The sequence below is a fragment of the Pogoniulus pusillus genome, chromosome 2 (assembly GCF_015220805.1).
Source record: "Pogoniulus pusillus isolate bPogPus1 chromosome 2, bPogPus1.pri, whole genome shotgun sequence".
NCBI classification, from domain to species: domain Eukaryota; kingdom Metazoa; phylum Chordata; class Aves; order Piciformes; family Lybiidae; genus Pogoniulus; species Pogoniulus pusillus.
The window spans coordinates 25,287,517-25,314,551 of record NC_087265.1 but is presented as its reverse complement, the minus strand read 5'-3'; the positions used below and the strand labels follow the sequence as shown (position 1 = coordinate 25,314,551).

The 27,035-nt window shown below is 43.5% G+C and overlaps 1 protein-coding gene across 3 annotated transcripts in view; it reads right to left on the bottom strand.

The window, feature by feature from the left end:
- The window catches only part of GLS (glutaminase), an 88,258-nt gene that overhangs the window by 22,204 nt on the left and 39,019 nt on the right, over positions 1 to 27,035 (bottom strand). For 2 of the 3 annotated variants that reach the window (XM_064158253.1, XM_064158261.1), the window contains 5 exons: positions 26,867 to 26,933; positions 26,289 to 26,339; positions 23,571 to 23,747; positions 20,557 to 20,688; positions 19,082 to 19,174 (listed from right to left, as the gene is read on the bottom strand). In XM_064158253.1, coding sequence (XP_064014323.1) covers positions 19,082 to 19,174; positions 20,557 to 20,688; positions 23,571 to 23,747; positions 26,289 to 26,339; positions 26,867 to 26,933 — 520 coding nt within the window. Of the gene's footprint in view, positions 1 to 15,067; positions 18,255 to 19,081; positions 19,175 to 20,556; positions 20,689 to 23,570; positions 23,748 to 26,288; positions 26,340 to 26,866; positions 26,934 to 27,035 lie in introns of those variants that run through there. The other variant, XM_064158245.1, reaches the window with a different exon arrangement.

Below are 27,035 nucleotides of genomic sequence, written 5' to 3'. Positions count from 1 at the left end.
AAGCAGCTGACCATACCAGCCCTGTGCTCTGTACTTGTCCCTGTGTCCCTGTCACAGATTTCATGCAGGTTGAAAAAGACCTCCAAGACAGAATCACAGAATCAAGGTTGGAAAAGCCTTTTGGGATCATCAAGTCCAATCTACCACCTAACACCTTCTAATTAACTAAACCATGGCACTAAGTGCCTTATCCAGTCTCCTATTAAACACCTCCAGGGATGGTGACTCCACCTCCTCGGGCAGCCCATTCCAATGCAAATCACTCTTGCTGTGAGGAAGTTTTTCTTAACATCCAGTCTGAACCTGCCCTGGCACAGATCAAAGCTGTGTCCCCTCATTCGGTCACTGGTTTCCTGGGACAAGAGACCAACCCCTACCTGGCTACAACCTCCTTTCAGGTAGCTGTAGAGTGCAATAAGGTCTCCCCTGCCCCTCCTTCTTCTCCAGGCTGAACAACTGCAGCCCTCTCAGCTGCTCTTCATAGGACTGTGCTTCAGCCCCCTCATCGGACGATCCAACCTGTTGCTACAGAGTTGTCTGTCCTGCACTGCTATGGCTGTGATGAGCTCCTGCTCTGTGAGGAGAGGGAAGCCAGACAGCTGTGCAGGCAAAGAAAATAAATCCTTTGGGAAAAAAAAATAATTTAGCTCAGAGCTGGATTAAATCCATGAGAAGCTCTTAGCTAAAAAGGTCACTGTATCTGGATTTTAATTTCCTGCTATGTCCTGCTTCCTGAGACCCCTCCCTCCCTTCATAATTTATTTGAAAACAGGACAGAATTTGCAGTCTAAGAAACTACTACTTACAACTTTACAGTTTCTATAGGTGGCTGAGGAATAGAGTCCAGCCTGAGAGGTTAAAATGCTGCTGCTGTAAAAGGCCACACAAACAAGGACAAACAAAGCAAGCTCCATCTTTCCAGTGCTCTTGACGTGGTATTTAGGGAACATGCCACAGGTTAGCCCTCCAAAAATAAAAAAAACATATGCTCAAAACATTGAGGGGGAAAAAAAAAGGGGGGTTGAGTGCATATGAGTTCTCAAGGATTTTCCCATATCTAAACTTTCCTATGCACCAGATCCAGTGTGCTGGCAGGAGACTTTCAAACACAACAGAGGGAGAAAAAGAGAAATAGCAGGGCTACCTGAAAACTAAAAGCCGCCGCTCTCTCAGCATCTGATTTTTGTGCTTAAAAAGGGACATTTAAAACAAGTTTCCTTTGGGGAATGATGCTGTTCCTGGCCAACTGGCTCAAAGAACAGAGTTTTAAACATTCCACTGCACAGCACAGAGGTGGGGATATAAACTTCAGTTCTTGGAATGGAGATAATCTAGGATATAAGTAAGCTTCAGCTCTTGCAGCTCAAGACCTCCCTAGCGACAAGTGACCATCATAGAGACCACAGGTTCTGATGCACTGGGATCTCAGAAAGCATCCCAGAGAAGCAAGAGTCCTTGTGCACAATACCCCAAGCCACTCAGGCTCCTGAGAGATGCTTCAAAGCTGTAGGAGAGCTGTACTGAAATAAGACTCAAGTTGTGCAGCTCTTCAGTGTAGAATGCATTCACAGAATGGCTGGGGTCAGAAAGGACCTTAAAGATTGTAGTTACAACTCCCCTGCCATGGGCAGGGACACGTTCCACTGGATCAGCTTGGTCAACGCCTCATCCAACCTGGCCCTGAACACCTCCGAGGAGGAAGCAGCCACCACCTCCGTGGGGAACACACTGCAGTGTCTCAGTGGCCTCACTGTGAAGAATGAGACTAAAGCTGTGCATTCTCTTTCACAGAAATCAGACCAAACTGTGGGGAAGTGCCAGTGAGGCACAGTTCTTCACACCACTCAAGGCCAGCAAGGCTGCAGCACAGCCAGTCTGCATTTATGGCATCTCAGCTACCTTCCTGTGGCCCTGCACAAACAGCCCAGGGCAAGGCAGCACCAAAGCCTGGCGGCCTGCTGACAGCCAGGAGGAAGGCTCAGCGACTGCCCCGACACGCTGAAGGCAGCTGGGTCACACTGACGTGCCGAATGCATGAGCAAAGGCTGGGCTTGCCAAGAGAGCCCAGGCTGAGATGGCCGCAGCTGTTACGTGCCGAGCTCCCGCACCCATTGTCGGCAGCGCTAATCCAGATCAGGCCTGGATTAACCCTGCAGAGTCAAAAATAGACGTTTAAGCTGCCTAAGGTGAGCGTGTGTCTAGCAAACCAAGATTACTGTTTCACAATGGGGGGAGAATGACTGCTAGAAACTCTTCCTATTCTCCTGACCTTTGCAAGCAGCCAAGTACTGACACACGAGGCAGGAGCAGAGCTTACCTGAGCTGAGAAGGACTGCACCAAGCACTGAAAGCCCCAAAATTCAGCTTCCTGGTAATGCTGCTCTGCCTTTCATGGACTCAGAATGGTCTGGGTCAGAAGGGACCTTAAAGGTCATCTGGTTCCAACCTTCCTGCCACAGGCATACCTTCCACTAGACCAGGTTGCTCAAGGCCTCATCCAGCCTGACCTTGAACATCTCCTGGCAGGGGGCATCCCTCACCTTCCTGGGCAACCTGTTCCAGAGTCTCAACACCCTCACTGTGAAGAATTTCTTCCTAATCTCCAGTCTAAATCTGCTCATCAAGTTTCCAATCCATTCCCTCTCATCCTATCACTAGAAGCCCTTGTAAAAAGTCCCCTCCTGGCTTTCTTGTAAGCCCCCTTCAGACACTGGAAGGCTGCTCTAAGGTTTCCCCAAAGCCTTCTTTTCTCCAAGTTGAACAGCACCAGTTCTCTCAGCCTATCCCCATAGGGAAGGTTCTCTAGCCTTCTGAACATCTTTGTGGCCTCCTCTGGATCTGTTCTAGCAGTTCCATGTTCCCCTCATGCTGGGGGCATGAGAACTAGACACATTACTCCAGATGGGGTCTCATGAGAGCAGAATCACCTCCCTCATCCCTCTTTTGGTGCAGTCCAGGATGCAGTTGCTTTCTGGACCAAATCCTACAGCTGGTCCTCTGCTTTTGTTGCCCTGAAATAAAGTGGAAGTTGGCACTTCAAGGTAAGGACAACATTGGACAGTCAAAACTAAGACTGATGCATAAACAAATACCCAAACAGAAAAGCAGGGGTTTGGCAAAAGCCCTTCAGTACTGCTCTGTCTGCCCACTGATGTTTGCTACAGCTGGTTTTCAGCCTGGCACAGAGCTCTGTAACAACCAGTGAAGGACTGAAACTGATGTTGCAATGCCCACAATGCCCATGACTATGTATTGCAAAATCACATAATGTTAGGAGTTGGAAGGGACCTCTAGAGATCACTGAGTCCAATACCCCTGCCAGAGCAGGATCACCTAAGATAGGTCACACAGGAACACATCCAGGTGAGTTTTGGATGTCTCCAGAAAATGAGACACCACAGTCTCTTTGGGCAACCTGTTCCAGGGCTCCGTCACCCTCACAGTGAAAAACTTTTTCCTTACGTTCACATAGACCCTCCTCTGCTCCAGCTCGCATTCATTGCGCCTCGTCACAGGATATTAGGGGTTGGAAGGGACCCAAAGAGATCATCGAGTCCAACCCCTCTACCAGAGCAGGACCATACAATCTATCTCAGGTCACAGAGGAATGCATCCAGACAGGCCTTGAAAGTCTCCAGAGAAAGGAGACTCCACAACCTCTCTGGGGAGCCTGTTCCAGTGCTCTAGGACCCTTCCAGTAAAAAAGTTCCCACTTGTGTTGAGGCGGAACCTCTTTTGCTGCAACTTATACCCATTGCTCCTTGTCCTATCACAGGGAGCAAGTGTGAAGAGTCTGTCATCCCCCACCCCAGCCAGCCTTCAGATACTTAGAAACATTTATCAGATCCCCTCTAAGTCTTCTTTTTTCCAGACTAAGCAGCCCCAGGTCCCTCAGCTTCTCCTCATAAGCCATGCCCTCCAGTCCCTTCATCATCCTCACAGCCCTCCGCTGGACCCTCTCCAGCAGATCCCCATCCCTCTTAAACTGGGGAGCCCAAAATTGAACACAGTATTCAAGATGAGGTCTCACCAGGGCAGAGTAGACGGGGAAGAGAACCTCCCTTGATCTGCTGGACACACTTCCTAATACACCCCAGGATCTCATTGGCCTTCTTGGCCACAAGGGCACACTGCTGTGCCATGGTTAACTTGTTATATCCAATCTCCTATTGTTGGACATCACTGAGCAGAGCCTGGCTCTGTCCTCCTGACACTGCCCTTCACATCTTTGTAAGAATGAAGTCACCTCTCAGATTCCTCCAAGCGAGAGCCCCAGCTCCCTCAGCCTTTCATCACAAGGGAGATCTTCTACTGCCTTCAGCATCCTTGTGGCTCTGCACTGGACTCTTTCAAGCAGTTCCCTGAGGTTCTTCTTGAACTGAGGGACCCAGAACTGGACACAATATTCCATATTTGGCCACATCAGTGCAGAACAGAGGGGCCGGAAAACCTCTCTCAGACTACTAATCACAGCAATGCACCCCAGGATGCCCCTGTCCTTCTTGGCATGGGGGCACATTGCTGGCTCATGGGCATCCTTCTATCCACCAGGACTCCCAGGTCCCTCTCCCCTGTGCTGCTCTCCCACTGGTCCTATACTGGTCCATAGGGTTGTTCTTTCCCAACTGCAAGGCTTTACACTTGCCCTGGTTGGATTTCATTCAATTTCTCCCTGCTCAACTCTCCAGCCTCTCCAGGTCTGTCTGAATGGCAGCACAGCCTTCAGGTGTGTCACCCACTCCTCCCAGGTTTTTGTCACCAGCAAACTTGTTGGTAGTGCCCTCTGTACCCTCATCCTGGTGGCTGACTAGTACTGGTCCCAGTACCAACCCCTGAAGGACTCCTCTAGACATAAGCCTCCAACTGGACTCTATCCCATTGACAACAAGTCTCTGAATTCTTTCCTTCAACCACTTGACATCCACCTCACCACCTACCATTCTTCCTCAATTTAGATGCAAAAATACTGTGGGAGATGGTACTGAACCACACCCACTGCTCTATCATCACCTATGCATCTGGTTATGCCCCCATAGCAGGCTATCAGGTTGGTTAAACGTGACTTCCCCTTGGTAAAACCCTGTCACACCTCCTGGGCAGAGATATTCAAGCACCATTTGCCAGTTGAGATGTCCATGTCTGTGCCCACTCATATGCCTGGTGCCAACAGATGCAGCCTGACAGGACACAACAGCTAAAGTGCTGTGTTTTAGACAGGGAATCCCAGATTAGTTTAGGTACCTCACTCAGGTGAGGGCTAGCCCTGAAGTGCTCGCAGAGCTTGCCTGTTGAGGTTCTCCCTGATTCTAGGGATGGACAGTCCACAAAGGCACTCTAAGAAGCCTATGGATTACACCACCTAACTCAACAAGAAACTACCGGTTAGATAATTTATCTAAATAGTTCTCATTTTGGCTTGAGTAAGAGCGACCAGCAGACCATAGCTGCCTCTACAGCAACACAGAGACATGGCACTTTGGGATATGGCTTAATGGCTGTAGTAGCTGGACTGCCTGAACTTAGAGGTCTTTTCCAACCAAAACAATTCTATGACTCTCTGGCTCTGACAGAGCCTCTGGCCCTGACTTTAACTGAACATAAGACTTACAAAACATTTATGGAGTTAGAATTCCTCAGGAATTCCTTTGTTCTCATTACACAACAAACCATTAGAGGATATGGCAATAAATTAATGTAGATGCCTGCACAGAGCAGTGAAGTACAGAAACATCTGAAAATGCAAACAAGCTGTTCCATAAAGCTTTTTTTTCCTCCTTCAAGACTTTCCTCCCCCACCTCCTTCACTATTTTCTGCACTACTGACCCTTGTTTCCTCATGTTGAGGGGAGTGCATAAATAACTCTAGAATCTGCCTAGATTTACTCTTCTGTGCTTTGAAACTAACACAGAAAACAAATATTCTTTTTCTTCTTTTTTGATTGGTTGGGGTTTCTTTTTTTTCCCCTTTCCCTTCTCTAGCCCACTTCCTGACTCATCATCTCTCCTTTCTTTTCCTCTAGATGGTGTAAGCTCCTCTTTCCAGCTTGGAGACAGAAAACGATCTCCAGCTCCTTCAGTTTTACAAGCTACAGATGCAGCATTTATTTTTGGAGTCAAAGCTGCAACAGTGACTTTGAAAGCTGCTACCACAGGTGTTATTTCTGGAGGCTTGCTGGTGGAATTAACCTGAAAATGCATCTTGCACAGCAATTATTCACACTGCTTGTGTGGCTGGGAGAAAACCAAGCCTCAGAAACACTTCTTTGTCCCTCAGTTACTGCCTCACAGTTCTAAGCAGCCATGTTCTGACACAATTTATGTGTCGACTGAAAGCAGCTTCTCTTCTCCCATGAATTCTGTCTAGGCCACAGCCACAAGAGAGGTTGTGTTTCAGGTATATATACCTAAAGCAGCTTTAAACCACCTATGCTGCTACTATAGCTGCAGAAAACCTCAGGCAGGCTAGCAACGCAGGCTCACAGAAGAGCTCCTCAGTCTCTCCTTGCCCAGATGGGATTGCAACACAGTTCTAACAGCCTGCGGTCTGTAACCACTTGGATGAGTTACTCACATTTAGGACCACAACAAAGAGTCTCCTCAGTGCTCTGCAACCTACCTACAGACCCTTCCTGCAGCTGCATAGCTGAGCTGGTCAAACAGAAATACAACTAACTCATTATCTTAAAATCATAGAATAAGGTTGGGTTGGAAGAATCTCAAAGCTCATCCAGTCCAGCCCTCAACCCAGCACTGAAGGGTCAACACTAAATTGTGTCCCTAGGCACCAGCTTCACAGGCTGCTTGAACACCTCCAGGGATGGCAACCCCACCACTGCCCTAGGCAGACTGTTCCAATGTTTGAGAACCTTTTCAGTGAAGAAATATTTCCTAATATCCAGCCTAAATCTCCCCTGGTGCAGCTTGAAACCATTTTCTCTAGTACTGTTGCTTGCCACCAAGGAGAAGAGGCTGCCTCCTCCTCACTCCGACCTCCTTTCAGGTAGCTGTAGAGAGCAGTTAGATCTCCCTGAAGCCTCCTCTTCTCCAGAGTGAACAACCCCAGCTCCCTCAGCAGCTCCTCACAGGCCATGTGCTCCAGGCCCTTCACCTCGTTGCCCTTCTCTGGATATGCTCCAGCACTTCAATGCCCATCCTGTAGTGAGAGCCCCAGAACTGAACTTAGTAGTCAAGGTGTGGCCTCACCCGTGCTGAGCACAGGAGGATTATCACCTCCCTGTCCCCGCTGGTCACAGTGTTTCTAATACAAGCCAGGATGCCATTGGTTTTCTTGCCCACCTGGGCACACTGCTGACTCATATTCAGTTGACTACCAAACCAGTTTCCCAGGACCCTCTCCACACTGTTTTAGAAAGAGGGGATATAGCTGATTTTTCCATTAATTTCTATTTTAAAATGCTACAAACATGCTGGATAATTCTGCAAGATGAAAGGGTTTTATGACCCTTAAATTACTGATCTCATCACACAGCAGGACAGATGCTGAGGGCAATGAACTGCTCCTTAAGGAAATGTGTGAGAGAATTCCTGAAGGGCCAGAACTGCAGTTTCTACCTCTCACCACAGCATCAGGCTGGGCACTGGACAGAGGAAGAAGGGAGGTGGGGAAAAAATACGACGAGACAGATGTTACTGTTTGCCTACAAATACGTCAACTGCAGGAAAACAGAGTTTCAAAGTCAATCTTTTAGACTAAAGCCGGTCATTTTCTTCTCCTGACTTGATACATTTTTTGGAATTGGCTGGTACATACTGAACAAAAAATTAACCCTGCAGTCCTGAAAGGGACAATGAGAACTTGAGTGTTGACCAGGTTCAATTAAGACACAGGAGCACTCTTTGCTAAATGAGCTATTGCTAGCAGTTTGATCTAAGTACTTGTCACAGAAGCTCTGCACATAGGTTAAGATAAGAAACAATTAAACCAAACAAACGCCACACTGAAGACTTCTTTTTGTCAGTAGGAACAAAATTAGAATAAAAATAAATCATAAGCCCTTTTCCTTCATCCTAAGCACAACTGTCACTCTCCTCTCCTGGAAAATATATAGGCTGAAATCCCAAAAGGCAAAGGGCAGCATTCCTGGTGGTGAAGGCTGAGCAGAGATGGTTTCCCCCTCTCTCTTTCCACCTACTCATCTACCAGTTTCAAATGGATTTCTGCCATTCACACTTCCTTCACATTCATATCTTTTACAGGCCAAAAAGTCTAAAGTGCTAGATTATGCCACCTAAAACTGCAACTATTCAGACGATCACCACTGCATTTTTGCAGTAAACCAAGTCTCTTTGCACATCTCTGCCTTAAGTCTTTTTTTTTTTTTTTTTTCAGAGTACTTCAAATTCACCTCCTCCAACACCAACAATGGCCATGGAACGGATAGGAATTGCTGGGAAGAGTCTGTCGCACTGATACTCCTCAGCACAACATCTCTCTATCTCTGAAAAGAATAATTCATCTTAAATACTAACAAGCAGGAGGTGTAAGCTCTTCAAAGAGTAAAAAAGAACACCAAACCCAAAACTCCTTTAACTCATACAGCAAAAAGCTCAGAGATGATTACATTTAATTCTTCCAATTTTGAGACAATAAGTGAGACTTAGGAATTAAAAACATTTAAGACACTTCCAATCCAGTCAATAAATGCAGAAGTGATAGTCTGCCTTCCTCTGGGGATTTGCTCAAGTGCCTGAAAGACACTAAGGCACAGGCTGAAGCTGTCCTTGAAGCTGGCCAGTTAGAGAGGCAGAGACCTTATTTCATGACAACAAGCACTGAATTTGCAATAGCTTCTTATTTCTGACTCCAGCCACTAATCCCTTTTAAAGTGTTAGTAAAGAGATTCTGCTTAAATTACAACTAAGACTATGCAATTAACATGCATTAAGAGTTATGGAATTAAACAGTGTTGACTAGATGAAGTGAAACTTCTACTTACCTTCAGTAAGTGTGATTCTCAGAAAGACCACGCCCATCTATTCCGCTCCTGAGATGCGCAAAACCCCACAGGATGAGCTGAGCCCAGTTTGGCCAGCCACGTTTCCCAAATCCCACCACTGCCTCCCTCAGAAGATGCCAACACTGACTTCAGAACTTGAGTCCCAGAGGTGGGAAGCGGATCACATAAACCAAAGTTTAAATGATGCCTGCAAACAAGTCTCTTCCCCAAAAATCAGGGTATTCAAAATCATGGCATCACAGACTGCATTGGGTTGGAAAGGACCCTCAAAGGTTGTCTTGTTCAACCATCCTGCAGTCAGCAGGGGCACCTCTAAGCACATCAAGGCTGATCTTAGGTGTCTTCAAGGATGGGGCCTCAACCACATCGCTGGGAGGCCTGTTTATAAGGGCTTGTGGTGATAGGATGAAGGCTGATGGTTTGAAAGCAGAGCTGGGCAAACTTAGGCTGGACATCAAGAAGAAGTTCTTTGCAATGAGAATAGTGAAACAGTGGACTAGGTTGTCCAGGGATGCAGTTGAAGCTCCATCCCTGGAAACACTCAAGAACAGACTCAATTTGTTCCTGGGCAACCTGCTCTAGTTGAAAGTGTCCCTGCTCACTGCAGAGGGTTGGACAAGATGACCTTTGAGGGTCCCTTCCAACCCAATGTAATCTGTGAATCTGTCAAAATGACTGCAAGTTCCAAAAAGGTAAAAAAAAAATTCTTGCAGTAACCTGTTCCAGGGATCTTAAGGCTGACCATTTCACGATACTGATTTAGGTATATCCCGATCAGTCTCCTCCTAGACAGACCCCCCTGCAAACGGTTTAACAGCAGAAATGCAGACAAATACACAGAAATCCTAACAAGAGCAATAAGCACTGACCACTTGGCACCAGATGCAGGCAAAAAGACCACAAGAGCCTTTGAAGTAGCTGGATACAGACATTACTAACACTGCAAGATATAAGACCAAAGGCCTGGGATCAAGGCTAAGTCACAGGGACAAACAGAATGCTGATGGGTGCTTTAGAGCCACAAGCTGTGTTAAGCAGGACATAATGCAGTCAGGAGAGGACAAAAGAATGTCTGGCTTTTCCAGGGCCTATTGACTAGGACTGATATCCACACACAACCAGCTTTCCAGGCTCTAAGGGACTTCCCAGTTTCTGGATGACAGTTTATTCTTACAGGAGTCAGAGGTGGAATTATTCTGAAAAATAAAGGAGGGTGTTCTCAAAAGGTATTTACTGGAAATTGCAAGGACTGAGTACACTTGGAGGCTGAAAGCAGAATAAGAGAAATTTCACCAGCAACATGCCTTCAGCTTTTGCAGGGAGGGCTGTTTCTAAACTATGAGGAACAAGTTTCTAGCAACTGTCTTCTAATTTTTAGATTATTTATTCAGTACTTGCTTTTTTTGCATCAGAAACATTTATTAGCTTAAACAGATCTCTTGCCTCCATGGTTTTACCTTCAAACTCTGAAAACTCTGGTCTCCTGAGACTTCACCTGCAGTACTGTATCCAGTCCTGGGGCCCACAGCATAAAAGGGGCATGGAGCTGCTGAAGAGTGTCCAGAGGAGAGCCATGCAGATGATCAGAGGGTCCTGATGCCCCATGGGGACAGGCTGAGTGAGTTAGGGCTGTCCAGCCTGCAGAACAGAAGGTTTTAGGGAGGCCTCACAGCAGCCTTCCAGTACCTGAAAGTCACCTACGAGGCAGTGAGGAAGGGAGGTCTAACAAGAGCTTGTAGGACAAGAAGTAATGGATTGACACTTGAGGAGGGCAGATTTAGACTGGAAATTAGGAAGAAGTTCTTTCCAGTGAGAGTGGTGAGATACTGGCACAGGTTGCCCAGGGAGGTGGTGGTGGATGCCCCTTTTCTGGAAGTGTTCAAGGCCAGGCTGGATGAGGCCTTGGTCTAGTGGAAAGTGTCCCTGCCCATGGTAGGGAGGTTGGAACTGGGTGATCTTTAAGGTCCCTTCCAACCTGAACCATTCTCTGAATCTGTGAAAACAGTTACATCCCATCAGCCTTTGGTACACAGAGCAAAACATGCTCTGCTTGTTTTATCTTGCTTCTCCACATCCTCAGTCATAACTCTTAATCCTCTTCTGCAATGGCCTGCATGGAGGTTTTTTTTCCACACATTTGATTAGAAAGTTTATTCTTAGACCAAGATTGCATTTTAATTAGATGCCTTGAAACAATTACAGGCTGGAGAAGTTTAAGAGCCCTTAAAAAGTATGAAATGCATTTCCCATAAGGAAAGCCAAAGCTACACATATAACCAAAACCAGGTCTAATAGTCTTGTCCCTCCTCCCCCCAAGTGATACTGAATGACTAATTCCTGAGCAAACAATAAAGTTGCTTGCCTCAAGGAAAAAGCTGGACTAGTGAATGACATCAACAGGAAGCAAGCAACATTATCTCTTCCTATCACTCCAGTTGGGTCCTCAGTTCATTGTTTTGATAAGCCCTCTGATCACAAAGGTTCTAACAGCAACATGCTGTCCTTCAGCAAATAACATACTCCATGTTTGCAGTCAGCCTGATATGCTTTCATAGGAAAAAAAGGCACTATGGCACTTTCACATTCCTAATTCTCTTCATTTTCAATGATATAAAAGAAAAAAAATTGGGATGCAGTGGAAAATCCAGCAGAAAATCCAGCAAGATTGAAAACATTAGTTATTGCTTAACAAAAGCCTTGTATTTACCTGTGCCACTTCTAGGCCTCCCTAAAGGCCAACAGATTTCCATCATGCATAGTGGAAAGGCAGAAATCACCATCATAAGCTGCAGAAAGGGAAAACTTCAGTTGAAGTTAAGAAAAAAAATCCCTTCCTGGAAGTGGTAAAGCACTGGGACAGGTTACCCCAGTGAGATGACAGAAACTCTACCCTTGGAGGTTTTCAACACCTGATCAGCAAAGTTCCTGAGCAACATGACCTAACTGATACCAGATCCTGCTTTATGGATTAGATCATCTCCAGAGATTCCTTTCAAGCTCTATGACCTTAAGGTTTCATTCTTAGGTTGCTTCATCACTAGACTCCTCACACAAATGAGGTATAATCACCACATCCAGCTAAGTAAAACTGCCCTGATTTAAGAAAAGGTACAGAATGAAGAGAAAATTCATATGGTAAGTGCACACCTGCTGTCTGGCAACTCAAGTTAGCACTTAGCTGTTAAAGAACTTTCCAAGGAGGCTAACAGATATTTGTTGACTGCATTAGCAAAGCAATTACTTAAAATTTTCTGACTAGTCAAACAGCGTCAAACAAGAAGCAAATTCAAGCCATTTCACTGGAAACTCAAGATGCCAGATTAACAGCACTGCAAACAAAAGGAGGGAAAAAAGCACTTTCTCTGAAGCCTGAACAAGTAACAATTAAATTCATTCATGACTTCGAGTGAAGTCTAATCTGTAACAGGAGAAGAGCTACCAACTACCCATAATTTACAACATTCAAGTGCCAATTAACCGGAGATGATCTGCTATAACTGATCAGATAAAGGGGTCAGAAGAAATCAGGGAAGAAGTTATGCAGAAGACAGCTTTCAACTTCTGCAAGCATCAGGAAAGCACAAGATGATACTACAGAAGGCATCAGCTAGGTGAGTCAGCTAGGTCAAAGGCAAGGCAGAGTAGCAGCTAAAGCAGGAAGCTTTAGATACACTCCCTTGCATGACTGCTCTTGAGTGAAATCCAGTAAAGAACGTATGGCTGCAGCATTTCTGGATATAGAAAAGCCTTTTGGAATTCCTTCCTTTCCCTCTTGTCCTTCTTTTAACACTGTTTTCTCATGAGCCTCCCCTCACCAGCCTCCCACTTCCTCATAAGTGTGGAGATGTTATAGAGTCTTTTTTTCCTCTGACTCCGCATGGGTACAGTTACCTTTAACACCTGGCTCTAGGTCATGCATCCACGTCAGCTTCATTAAGTTCTCTTTAAACTACTTAAACTGGTGTGAAATCCCCGCAGCTATTACATACCGAAGTCACTGAACTACTTGCAGGGAAGTGCCACTCTCAAACCTGGCAAAACCTTTTACATGCCAAGTGTTCAAGCGACAGCAAGAGCCTACATAAAGACATGCCAGAGACTGTGGGAGAATTCTCCCGCAGCAGGACATGAGCTGGTAAACATGAGAACTCGTGCTGGGAAGTGTCCTTGAGCCACTGCTGGCTCAGGAAGCTAAGCTGTGGACGGTGAGCAACCCACGCACACCTGCAGGGGGCTGAGCCTGCCAGCCGCCTGGGGTGGACACCGCAGGTTGTTCTGACACAAGGCAACCTTACACATAACTCTGAGCCAATATGTACTGTCCACTTTTGCCAACCCCAGGCTGATTGTGCACACCTTTTTCTGAGTACTATATAAGCTGCACTGCTCTAATAAAGTTGTACTGTACTGCACTGCTAAGCTGCTGAGTCGACTGGTCAGTACCCTGATCTCACCTGCACCAGCGTCATGCTGACTGCAAGAGACCAAATGAATTCCTACTCACACAAGGAAACAGAATTCCTGGTTTGCAGACAATATACTCTAGGAGGAGGAGACAGTAAACTGGAACCTGCACTTACTCAAAGTAGGTAGCTTCATCATTTAGACTGCAAACAACTCAACAGACCAGGGCACAAGTTCCTGAAAGAAAATGGGGATGTGCATGGCCCATCCTTTCACAGCTCCCAGACCTGAGTTCTCTAGACTGAACCAGAAGTGCAGAGCAGACAAGATACTAGCATGATAAAGAAATAAATGAGCTCTAGTTATGATTTCTACCTGATTTAAAACCTTCAGCCATCCCTGTAACCACTACAGAGATCTGTGACACTGAAATTCCTCAAAGAGACTCTGCACTGAAGACAAATTATTAGGTGTATTGAATTATCCCAGTAGGAACTCTACAGAAAAAAATCTCTTCAGTAGAGTAATGGATTTGGAGATCCCACCAGAAAACTACAGAAATATTTAAAGAAAATATAAGAAGAAAAAAAAAGGCAGCAAAAGCCTACAAACAATGTTTGGGACACCAAAACATGATATATATAACTTCTGAAGCTTCTGACTACTTTGTTCACAACTGACTACTGTGCATCAATGACATGTCTGTATCAGGAGAAAGAAGAGCGAAAAACCAACACAGTTTGTTCCCCTCTCCTGCCCTTTTTATTCACCTACTCACCCACTGGTCCTTTGACACAAGTATACAATGAAAACCAAAACACAGGGGCCAAAATAATTCTGGAGTAAATCAGCTGTGGTTCTCACCCCATCTACTATTCTCCTACCTTTCCTTGTCTTGATGACTTTCAAAGAAAAAAACTCCTTTGATATCTGATGTTCTATGTATCTAAAAGCCTGTGGCTGACTTTAAATACATAGTACACGAAATTCAGGTTAATAAACCAATCCACAGGAAAGCTAAATGGATAGTTAGAGCCATCCTCATTAAAGATGACAAGATGCCTTTGAACCATCACATAATAAATCTATCTACTATTTAGTACCTCAGGTACATTTTCAGAGAAAAACAAGCAAGCCTGTGACAAAGGGCAAGTACTTGGCCAGGAACCTGGATTCAACTAACCCTTGTTCACAGCCCACGGTTGCTACTAGAAGGATGTGGGTTTTGGACCATCTTTCTTGCTGTGTGACTGATTACAAGCTGTATCTTTCACTACTTAATGCTCAGATCAATAGTTACTATTCTGGCACTTGTACTACTGGCTGCATAGTTTGGTAGTGACTACAACATTACCTTCACACCCCCACAGACCCATGGTACCTTTAAGATCCGTGACGTTTCTATTAGAAAAGCCATGGTGAGAAAGATTTGCCAAGTTAATTTTTGCTTTTAGCTTTCTAAGTAAACAGTTCAGAAAGAAAAATCCTTAGATCATTGTACAAAATGTTTAAGACCTCTTCAAATTTTCATTGACTGGTTTAAGTCAATCTGCTTATTCCACTTCCTTACCCAGAGCTTTTTTTTTAAGATTGAAGCACTCGCTATCTCACCCAAGTCTCAAAAACATGTTTGAACCAAGCTGTTCTCCATTGAGAAGGGACAAAAAAAATACAATTAAAAAAAATCAGCTTAAAATAAATTTATTAATCAATACAAAAATAAGCATGCTGGAAATAGAGATACACAAATAACATACAATGCAAACGAAAAATGGAAAACGAGACAGGAAACTTAACAACTGAGCCAAAAAAAGGTACAACACAAAGGCTAAAACTAAAACTCTAAAAAGCATTTACATTTCTAATGAAATGTTAATGATGCTGATAAAGGCAAAAAAACCCCAAAACCAAACAAACAGCTAAAATGCTTGAATATCAAGAATTGCTATTACTGGAGCACAGGTGAACACTAAAACCATTGCAGACTTCAAACATCCAGTGACTACCCTCTGTCACCACCTTCCCTCAGACTTGCATGGGCAAGGGCATGGGCAAGTCCTCAGGGCAGACCTAACTGTGGTCCCAGCCAGTTGTGCGCTCTGCCTTCAACAACAGCCCTCTTGAAGATGTGGCAGGTCAGAACGAGGACCTGTGAGCATAGGCAAGTTACACAAAAATTGGTCCAAAGCAGTCTCCTTGCTTCCTGATCCCTTCTAAGTAGAGGCTTCAATAGCATGCATTACAGAACTGTACTATATATTATCTACCTGAAGTAAAGATCATGTAAACTGTACCCTAAATATTCTTGTTATGCTTACTAAAGGTCTAGCAGTTTCCTTAGTTTTTAATTTCCCATGCAGGACTTGCCTCTACCACAAGTTGTGTGTAACTGAAACAAATCTGATCAAGATTTGACTTTTCAAGGTGAAAGCCAGATGGAATACATCTTCAACCATGGGGTTAGAATTAGCTTCAAAAGGGGCTAAAACGTCAGAAAAATAAACGTGTAGAATTAGATCAAGCAAATCCTGAATCATTCATTTTCTCTTCCTACTTATATCAGCAATTTAAGTACCAACATCTCTCTCAATACTAGCAGCACACATTCTTTTCCCTCTTACAACTGAGGGTATTTCAGGTGAAGGAATGTAGGTGCGTAGGATCTGAGTACTTATGTCTCCAACTCCTGATTTACTGTAAAATCCTCTAACAGGTCAAGTATTTTTGTAACTCAAGCCTTTAACTTTACTACTTTTACTTCCAAGAAGTGACAAATCTGATCTTACTATCAGCTATTACTTGGCAATCTATGTCTGACATTTACTACTGACATCTACACAATGTCTGACGTTTATTGTTGACATCTGCACCACAGACTAGCCTCTTCATCCCAGCTGGACTGCAAACTAATGCTCTGTATTGTTTTCACTTAAACGTTTTAATTCTAGGCTTCAAAGACAGGAAGCCCATCCTTTCACTGCTAGATGAAGATTATTCAGGCTTTAGTCAGCTGATTTCAAATGTTTATGCCAAAGTAACAACACCTAAACACAGTAGTTAAGAACAACTTGCTCTCTCAGCTTTGCTTTTTAACTCGAACATGCAGATGGGTCAAAACAGGGACAGGAAAAAACTAACTTCCCCTTTATGCAAAATTCGCTCCCCTTGGAGCTTTAGGCAAACTAAAAAGGGAGAGTAGCCCGGGGGAAAGGGCAGGGAGAAGGGGTGGAGGTGCTACTAAAAGAATTCCCTCTCGTTGTCTCTTAAAAAACCCTCAGCTAGTGCCATTTACTACTTGGGTGAGTACTCCCCAGTTCTATAACCAGGACTCTGCATGACGTGTATGGGGTGAGGGGTCAGATCTACCAAATCATCTGCAAATGTAGACAGTGGACAACTTTATGGAGCGCCAATTTCTGAAGATTTTTAGCATCATAAAGAAACTAATAGCTGCAAGTAGCAAGAATTTAGCAAGTCTGCTCCCTCTGCCCAGCACTGTCAGTTGAGCCTGTTTGAAGCTTATACAGCACCAGGTCAAGCTGCACCCTGCTTGAGAAACTCAAAAACCCACGAAATTATGCAGGGAACAGATGCAGCTGCCTGTAAAAGAATGCAAGTTCTGTTCCTTAGCCAGCTGACAGAGGTGCAAACTCCCTACCATTTTCTAAAGGAGCAATTAATGATAACTTTGTAGAAATTTGCTCATGTGCAAACAAATGAAGCCTCTTATCCTACAGGCGAACGTGCACACACGAGCAGCCAGAAAATAAGTTAATTGTAAACAGTTTTAATAAGCTTTACCTATCTGCCTCACACTGGAGATATTTCCTGCTCCCTGCGTGGTTACCGCTCTAACCGCAAACTTGCTTACATTCCTCTCGAGGGTGGAGCACTGCAGTTTCAGTAAGGCAGACTTCTGAGTCACAGCTACCAGCTGACAGCACAAGCAGCTAGCTAGGCACTCTAAATCCTTTGGTATGAAATCTTTTTGCTGCATTTAGTTAACCTGTGAGCAAGGCAGGTTAACTCTCTCAGACCTGCCTAAGTTACTCTGCTTTTTTACTTAAATGTTAGCATTAATTATTATTAAAGATCTGATGAAAAAGCAAACTCTTGGCTAGCATGACACATCCAAAGGATTAATTTCTGTTCAAAGCAATCCAAAAGCTCTCATTAACAACAAAATAAAAAGGATCTGTTAATAAGATGACACAGAACCTATCTCCACTTCATATACAATTATTTAGGAACTCATCAATCTGTCATCTTTTGCTTTAAAATGTGAAGTAAAATAGCAGAATTCTTTTGTCTTTACATGCTGACCCTGACAAGAGGCCATATTTAGAGTTCTTTGCTTAGGTGTAAAGTTATTGACTTAAGTTCCCAGAGATAGACAAAAAGAAACAGATATACACCAAAGTGGCATATCTTGAAAATAATCACCTTTACCTTATGGAGAAAAGAAAAAAAAATGTGTTTTAAGTAACTACAAAAACCCAAGTGAACGGGGTTTGGGTTTCATTGTCTGCATGTGCTTCCCTCTCCCTCCCCCAGCCCCCAGCCTTGAACTTTGACAAGTCTTTTTTTTGGTATAAGCAAACAGAATTTTACACACAACAAATATAGAAATGAAACACCAGGCAAACAATATTCCAAACAGAAGTTTAAATCTAGAGATGCTGGAGGGTATTTTAAAAATGATTTAAGGAAAGCAGAACTCATTGTTTAGTTCTGCTCTCCCCGACCTTCCATTCTATACACTACGGTTCTGGAGATGTCCTCGTTTGATTCGGGTGACACTTTTTTCCATACTGTTTCTTTTAAAGCAAGTTCTTGCTGGAGATTCTCATAGTCCATTGGTCCAAAGGAATGCTAGTTGTTCAAGCAACATACATTATTTATTAGTGTTTTTGAAGGAGAAAAATAAAAAAACCATACTTGCAGTCAATGCTAACAGACTCACCTCTTCATATCAACTGTTATTGTCTCTTTTCCAGTTACAAAAAAAAAAAAAAATCAGACTCCAAGTGGGGTTGGTTTTTAGCCATACACATGCAAATAGAAGCACCCTAAAAATCATTCCACTGCCTCTTCTCCTATTGAAATCTTCATCTCTTATTTAAAACATTGAGGAAAACCTCTTTGCTTTTATTCCCCTTATCTCAAGCACCCTTACACTTTTTCTCTCTGTAGCTAGAGTGGATTCAGCTCCTTCCCAGAGAGTGCTTACATCACTTCCTTAGCCACGGGCACTTGCCTACAGTACTGTAACACCCAAATCCACAGCAGGTTTGTGCTCTCAGGGATATCACCGTGAAAAAATGCCAACTGTACACCTCAGGCCTTGCAGCACAGAACAGAAAGGCTGAGCCCACCAGCTGCTCAGAGCTTTAGCGAAGCCAACCAGGAGAGTAAAGCTCTTTGCAGCTGTTAGACACTACAGATTTAGTCTAGCCAGGGAGATGAGCTGCACAAAATGGAGTTACTAAGCTAATGTGGAAGTGGACTACACAAAACCCTGTCAGCGTGCAGGGACACAGCCAGGAAGTGTCCACTAGTGATGCAGACTAACTAGCTCCTACCTGAAAGCTTTGATGCAGTACACGCCATTGAGCAGTTTCACATTTAGAGAAGAACTTTCCACGCTGTTTGTGGAGGTCTACAAGCCATGCTCACGCTAAAGAGAGACAGCAACTTACCCGCTGATCGCCACCTTCTCTGCGAGGATCAAGCTTTTTTGCAAAGTGCCTCAAATTATCGTAGTTATGGAAGTTGCACAAGGAAACCAGATCCTGCAAATGTTTGCACAACATATGATGTTATTTGCTGTGATAAATGCACACAAGGTTAGCATCATACCACCACTTACAGCTTTTATCTTCTCCTAGTAACTTAGATCAGTAACAAGAGTAGCTTATATAATAAATTGGCACCAGTACAGCTCTAAGAGCATAATATAGAATCTCAGACAATCTTAGGGGTTGGAAGGAACCTCTGGAGGTCACTGAGTCCAATCTTCCTGCTAAAGCAGGATCACCTAGGGCAGGCCACACAGGAATGCACCCAGGTGGGTTTTGAAAGTCTCAGAAAAGGAGACTCAAAAAGCTCTCTGGACAGCCTGCTCCAGGGCTCCAGCACCTTCACCATAAAGAAGTGTCTCCTCGTGTTGAGGTGGAACATCCTGTGTTGAGGTTCCATCTTGTACCTGTTGTTCCTTGTCCTATCATTCACAACACCATTAAGGATTAGCCATGACTCAGGTGTAGGACATTTCATTTTGATTTGTTGAACCTCATGCAGTTTGCAGTGGCCCATTTCTCAAGGCTGTTACGATCCTTCTGGATAGCATCTCTTCCCTCAAGGGAGCTCACCACAGCACACAGCTGGGTGTCATCAGCAAAGGTTGCCCAGAGGGGTTGTGGATATCCCCTCTCTGGAAATGCTTAAGGCCATACTGGATGAGGCCTTGAGCAACCAAGTCTAGTTGAGAGGCCTCCCTGTCCATGGCATGGGGGTTGCATTAGATGATCTCTGAGGTCTCTTCCAACCTAAGCCATTCTATGACTTTTTTTAGCCATTACTAAGTGCTCTACAAAATCTCTCCTGCTTCTAGGCCACAGCCCTTTCAAAAAAAAAAAAAAAAAAAAAGAGATGAAGCTAGGAAGGTCTTCCTCAACAACTGGGCCTGATCTCTGAAGATGTTTTATGCCAGCTTGTTTATAAAAACTGGTTTAGAAAATATATCAGGATAGCAACATTCCATTAGAATCTTCCTCCTTTGAAGAGCTGCACTTCCAATGTTTTGAGTATTTTTCACTTTACAAACAGAGAGAAAAAGAGGTCTATAAATAGGACTCTACACCTTCTAAGGCTGTGTACAAGAGATCAGCTCTTTGATTTTTTCAAAGTGCTCCTCTTCAAAGCTTTCCCACAACAAATCTCTCCAGTGTTTCTGACATCATGTTTTCTTAGTGCTCACTGAGATAAATTCTTGGTTACTCCTGCAATGCAGTGTCTCACCTCAGCCTTTCATCCTTGGATCACATGAAACTTGCTACGTATGGAAGAGTAATAACTCATTAATTTAGACAGCTCAGTAAACAACAGCTGCAAAAGGAAAAACAAAACCAAAACTAAAACAAAAGAACTCCCAACTAAAGGCAATGCTGCTTACATGACAAAAGTGAATTCCTTTAACACTGTTGCCCATCTTGTCCAAAGGAGGTGACCAGCACATCAAGCCCATGACATTAGGAACAACCAGAAGAATCCCACCAGCAACTCCGGATTTTGCAGGAAGACCAACCTGTGAAATAACCAGAGAATTACTGCCCTCTGCAAACATTCCTCACTGCTGTAACACCATCTGTTAGCAGTTCACTGAAGGCCATTACAGAAAATGCAGATCTGGAAAGCATTTTAACATGGTAAAGCATTATTACCTACCTCTTTTTACATAGACAATAACTTGAGCACAGTTGGTGGCAATCTGAGGTACACAACTGTGGAGTTATTTGCTCTCAGTAATACATGGTAAGTAATACAGTGAAAAAGAGAATTTCAAGTAATTATGACTAAGTGCTCAGCTCTGGAGCCCCCTACAAAAGAGAGACATGGACCTGGTGAAGCAGAGGAGAGCCACAAAGATGATCAGAGGGTTGGGGGACCTCTCCCATGAAGACAGTCTTTATAAAGAGTTGGGGCTGCTTAGTCTGGAGAAGGCTCTGGGGAGGCCTTATAGGTGCATCTCAATATTTGAACAGGACCTAGAAGGCAGCTGGGGAGGGACTGTTTAGGAAAGGTTGTAGCAAAAAGATGAAGGGCAATGGTTTGAAACCGGAGCATGGCAGACTTGGGTTGGACAGAAGAAAGAAGTTCTTTTACAACAGGAGTGATGAAATACTGCAACAGGTTGCCCAGGGACGTGGTTGAGGCTCTGTCCCTGGCAATATTCAAGATCAGACTTGATGTGTCCCTCAGCAATCTGCTCTAGTTGAAGGTGTCCCAACTGACTGCAGCAGGGGTGGACAAGATGACCTTTGAGAGTCCCTTCCAATCCAATGCAATCTGTAAAGAAGTAGTAGACAAGCAGATCTCTAATGTTTCTAAATAAGCTAATAGTACAAATCTACATACATAAAAATCACCTTGACTGGAAAAGGTGAAAAACAAAACCTCAAAAGAGTCTGTCCATGAAAGCACACAATAACCTCCTTATTTACAAGCTGGATAAAAATAATGCTTTTCTCTAGTAGGACCTAACATGTCTCATATCTCAGAATGTTAGGAGTGGAAAGGGACCTCAAAAGATCATCCAGTCCGATCCTCCTGTCAGAGCAGAATTACCTGGAGTAGGTCACACAGGAACACATCCAGGCAGGTTTCAAATGCCTCCAGAGAAGGAGACTCCACAACCTCTCTGGCAGCCTGCTCCAGTGTTTCAGCATCCTCACAGGGAAAAGGCTTTTTCCTTATGTTCACAGAGAACCTCTTGTGCTGCAGCTTGTACCCATTGGACATCACTGAGCAGAACATGGCTCTGTCCTATGGGCACTCACCCTTCACATCCTTATAAACACAAATGAGGTCACCTCTTGGGTCATCTCCCAGCTAAAGAGCCTCAGCTCCCTCAGCCTTTCCTCACAGATATTCTACTCCCTTCAGCATCTTTATGGCTCTGCTGGACTGTTTCAAGCAGTTTCCCGAGGTCCTTCTTGAACTGAGGGGCCCAGAACTGTACACAATATTCCAGATGTGACCTCTCCAGGGCAGAGTAGAGGGGCAGGAGAACCTCTTTGGACCTAACCACAACCCTTCTAATCCATCCCACGATGCCATTGGCCTTCTGGGCCACAAGGGCACATTGCTGACTCATTGTCATCTTTCAGCCCACCAGGCTCCTCAGGTCCCTTTCCCCTCTGTCACTCTTCAACAGGTCAATAGCACCCCAACCCATATCCTTACAGCTCTCTAAGCAGTAACCTTTAGGTCACACAAAGCACCACAACGAATTTTACTCTGTGCAATATGCAAAAACTTAAAACGCTAAACTCAAAATACTGAAAACAACCAAGATGTAGTACATCTTGCAATGCTTTCATGCAAGAATCACACTGTTGGGAAACAGAAGCATGGTACATGTGTTATGCATTGTAAAAGTGGCTGTTGTACAAGGACACATCATGAGCAGAGTTAGCGAGGCAAAAGCAACCGTCTACAAAAGCCTTCTGCTGTTCCTTACTCCCATTTAACAGGACTTTTTCAGTTATGCTGTCCAGTTACATCTTAATCACAGAAACCTGAAGGCTGGATAAGACCCTCAGGATCACCAAAGCCAAATAATATCCATACTTTACAAGGTTCACCCTAAACTGTATCTCCAGGCACCACATCCTAATGACTTTTAAACTCATCCAGGGGCAGTGACTACACCAGCTCCTTGGGCAGTCCATTCCAATGCCTGACCACTCTCGCTGGCAAAAAAGTATTTCCTAATGTCTAGTCTAAACCTACCCAGTTGCGGCTTGAGGCCATTTCCCCTTGTTCTATCACTACTTACCTGTGAGAAGAGACCAGCAACAGCCTCTCCACAATGTACTTTCAGATAGCTGTAGACAGGGATGAGGTCCCCCCTCAGTCTCCTCTTTTTCACACTAGCCAGCACCAGCTCCTCAAGATTTCCAGCTCCTTCCCCAGCTTTGTTACCCTCCTCTACATTTGCTCCAGCACCTCCACATCCTTCTTATAATGAGGTGCCCAAAACTGACCACAACAGTCGAGGTGTGGGGTCACCAGAGCAGAGTACAAGGAGACAATCACCTCCCTACTCGTGCTGGACAAAGCATTTCTAATACAAGACAGGATGACACTGGTTTTCTTGGCCATCCGGGCACACTACTTGCTTATACTCAGTTGCTTGTAACAGTTGACCTGTTTCTCTCAGGAACAGCTTTTCCTAAAGAACAGCATTTATGTTCTGACATAATAAGGATTCCCAAATGTGAAGTGGCTAGAAGGTATGGTATAATAGTAAAGACATGAATCCCTTTGAAGTTTTCACCACGTGGTGTGTTCAATTTCCAAACAATTCTTATAGCAACCTCTCCTCCACAAGCAAGCAAGCCCTAGAACAAGGAAAACTGATTAAACTTTCTGGTTACCTAGAACTAATATCTGAAAGCTACTTACATGGAAGGCAAATTGCCCTGAGAAGTCATACATGCCACAGGAATGCATTAAACTCAAGGTATTCCGGACTGCTTCAGGACTCAGCACTCTTTCACCAGTGATTGGGCAAAAGCCACCATTGGCCAGGGTTGCTGCCATCACACTTGCAGATTCACATGTTACTTCTATTGAGCAAAGCTTATAAGAAAGAGAAAGAGATTATAAGAACTTGTACTTCTAGCACAGCAAGGCCGACTACAGCAGGCTCAACAATATATCTCTACAGAAATAACATCTTTTAAAATAACCTGCAGCATAGCATTCATTACAGATGATGCCAGGAGCATCAATTAATATGGTCTGAATCTTCCTACTATAAAGATCCCAGGGACACTGTAAGCCCTCTTAATACTTTGGGTCAGTACTTTTTAAGGGCTAGTGTCTCTGATTCCTCCCCCAACCCTCCCATTATGTTCCTTTGAGAGGTAGATGTGTGGGAAACAATCTCAGTATTTTGCATCTGGCTTAAAAATGGCAAAAGCCACAAAATGACTGTTTGGGTTCTTTTCCCCACTTGGAGTTTATTTTATGTGGTGGGTTGTTTTAAAGCCTTAGAAGACCCCACACGTTATTAAAAACATGTTTGAAAGCTGCAAACTCTAGCACATGCAAGTCTTTTCCTGCTGCTGCAGCCTTATTTCACCTTTCTCTCACATATACACCAGATATTTATGATACAACCACACCATAACTTCTCCCAGGATCCCTGCTTCAGTACAGACTATACATACTTTGGTGACACATCAGGAAATGTGATATGATGCCATCACCTGATACTGCCTCATTTCTGCAGAAACCAAAAGATAAATTGGTTTCAACCTGAAATGCTACTCTGCAAAGTAAACAACTTAGTGCTTGCATTCTTGCTTTTGCCAAACAGTCATTACATGATACTTCATGAAGTTACCTAAGCCAAGTTTGCATGAGTGGTTACTACCTGGAATTCTTATTTTCCGGGTGCCAAACTCAATACATCCTAGTCCAATCAACTGGAGTTGCAAATCAAGAGATTGTCAGAGACGCATCTAAAATGGCAACTGTGTTTTAAACATAGGAAGTAATACATAATATCACCTGCTTGGAAAGAAAAAGTCTTTCTAGCTTCTCATTTTGTACCTTGGTTCTCTAAAAATGAGAATAATCCATCCTCACTTTACAGGGATTACAGGAAAAGAAGTTTATTCCTGTTCAGAAATTTCCCAATGACACAAGGGAGGAAGAATCACTAGAGAAAACCCAAAGAAATAACTAAGTCACTGAAGTAGCATCTGAGTAGTGATGGGGGATAATCCTTTGAGAGTGAGAAGAAAGCAGAATTGCTGCCCTTTTTGGGAGTATGGAGTGAAAAGGGGATCTTGCAGGGGGACACAAATTAAAAAAAAAAAAGACATGCAGTCAGGAAAATAGAGATCATAATGCATGAATATGAGGCCAAATTAAGTCACAACAGAAAAGCTGTTTGATGCATTTCTGAACTTTTTCACCAGCTTTGCACTCAGCACATCAGGAATTGAGGCAGTCGGGTAGGAAATGTTTCAAAGACACATTTAAACAGCAAAGGCAAATAAATCAGCAGCCCTGTTCATAGAATCATACCATAGGTGTTCCTTCTCTAGCAGTGGAGTTAGACTTGATGATCTTTCACGGTCCCTGCAGAGCCCTAACATTCTGTGATACAATCACAGAATGGCTCAGGTTAGAAAGGACCTCAGAGATCATCTACTCCAACCCTCCTGCCATAGGCTTGGGACAATTCTCAACTAGACTTGGTTGTTCTGGAATAACAACTTCAGAACAGACTATTAGCTAATTTCTAGTTTCCAACTCAACAAGAGGATTCCTGGGGCTAATCAGCAAGTATACCTTACTTCACAAAGAGTCGTTTGAGCAGGTGCATCCCAAAGAACTCAGACAGAACTTGCATTAACAAAAATTCTGTCATTTGCATAAGCGAGAGCAAGTCCCATGAATCAAATTCAGATTCATTCTGAGAACTAAGGTCTAGATTTTTCTTTAGACTATCCCAGACAGACTGTACCAATAAGACAACTTGAACTGCCTCTTGGGAACTCCATGCAGCAGAGCTGACTCAGTTGTGAACTTTTTAATAGCAGGAAACCTTTACTGAGGAAATAACCTCACACTTGACAGATTCTGACTTTGTGACAGTTGCAAATAATTTACTGACAGTTTAAAAACAAAAATATGGGGGGGAGGAGGGAAATGCATGTGACTAGATTCTGTTATACCCATAAACATTGAATTAAAGGTAGATTTTCACATTATTTCATTTATGCCACTACCCTCAAGCTTACAATATGAGCATGCATATTCCTTTTTTAGCTACACACTGACTTTAAAGTACTTCACAGTACAATAAATGGCAGCCACTCAAAGAAGCAGTATTTTGTCAAACTCACTAGAGTAACAGAAGACATTAAGCTTCTGACTACTAGTGCTTTAAAAATCATTCCTTGTAAAGACACCTAAGCACATCACCAAAAAAAGGCAAATCTCCACACATGAAATATACATTGGGTATTCCCAGAATTTAACAGTAGCTGACAAGTTTTAACTATAAACTATTAAACCCTTGACATCTATATGAATAAATCAGCTTCTACAGCTTGCAGCAGTAATTCTAAGACTGTAATGAGTCTCAACTTTAAAGTCAGTTACCTGAAAATAGAAGTCTAGTATAGCAACCATATCTGTGCCTTCAGGAAAGCACTGAGGAAGGAAAATAAAGAGAGTCTTTAGGTTCAACTATTTTTTTCCCCCACTATCACTTTCAGAGACAAAGATATATTCTTGTCAGCATAATAAGCATTTGGCAGATTTAAAATTATTTATGTAAATTCCACAAGTGGAAATATTCAATCAGATCAGATTTAAAAGTAACACAGTGCAGGGAATTCAGTAAGTTAGCTATTCAAGTTATTTTTCACTCCAGTTTTCAACAGCTTTAAATCAGCAACCTGCAAAATGCAGCTAGGAGTTTTCTAAAGTCAGCTACACAGCACAGGTAATCCCTTTCAAGACCAAGAAAATAAATTACCATGGCTATGATGCAGAAAACAGATCTCAGGCATTCAAGTGGTGCAAATATTGCACTTCTTAAATTACAGTATTTTGAGTAACAGTATGAGATTAATTGGAGCAATTTATGGCCTATTGTACATTAAATCAATTCAAAATCTTCACAGACTATGAAAAAAATCCCATCACACAAAGCACAAGAAACAAAAGGGACCAACCTTTTTCTCTTTCAAGTAATAGCCAATTGCAAAGTTTCTATCTCCGCTCTCCCTTTCAGACTGGAACCTTAAGATGAAAAAAAAAAAAAGTTAAAGAAAAGGACAAGGGAACACATCAAACCTTCCCCAAAACACCAAACTTCAGAGATGTGCAGCATGTAATTTAATT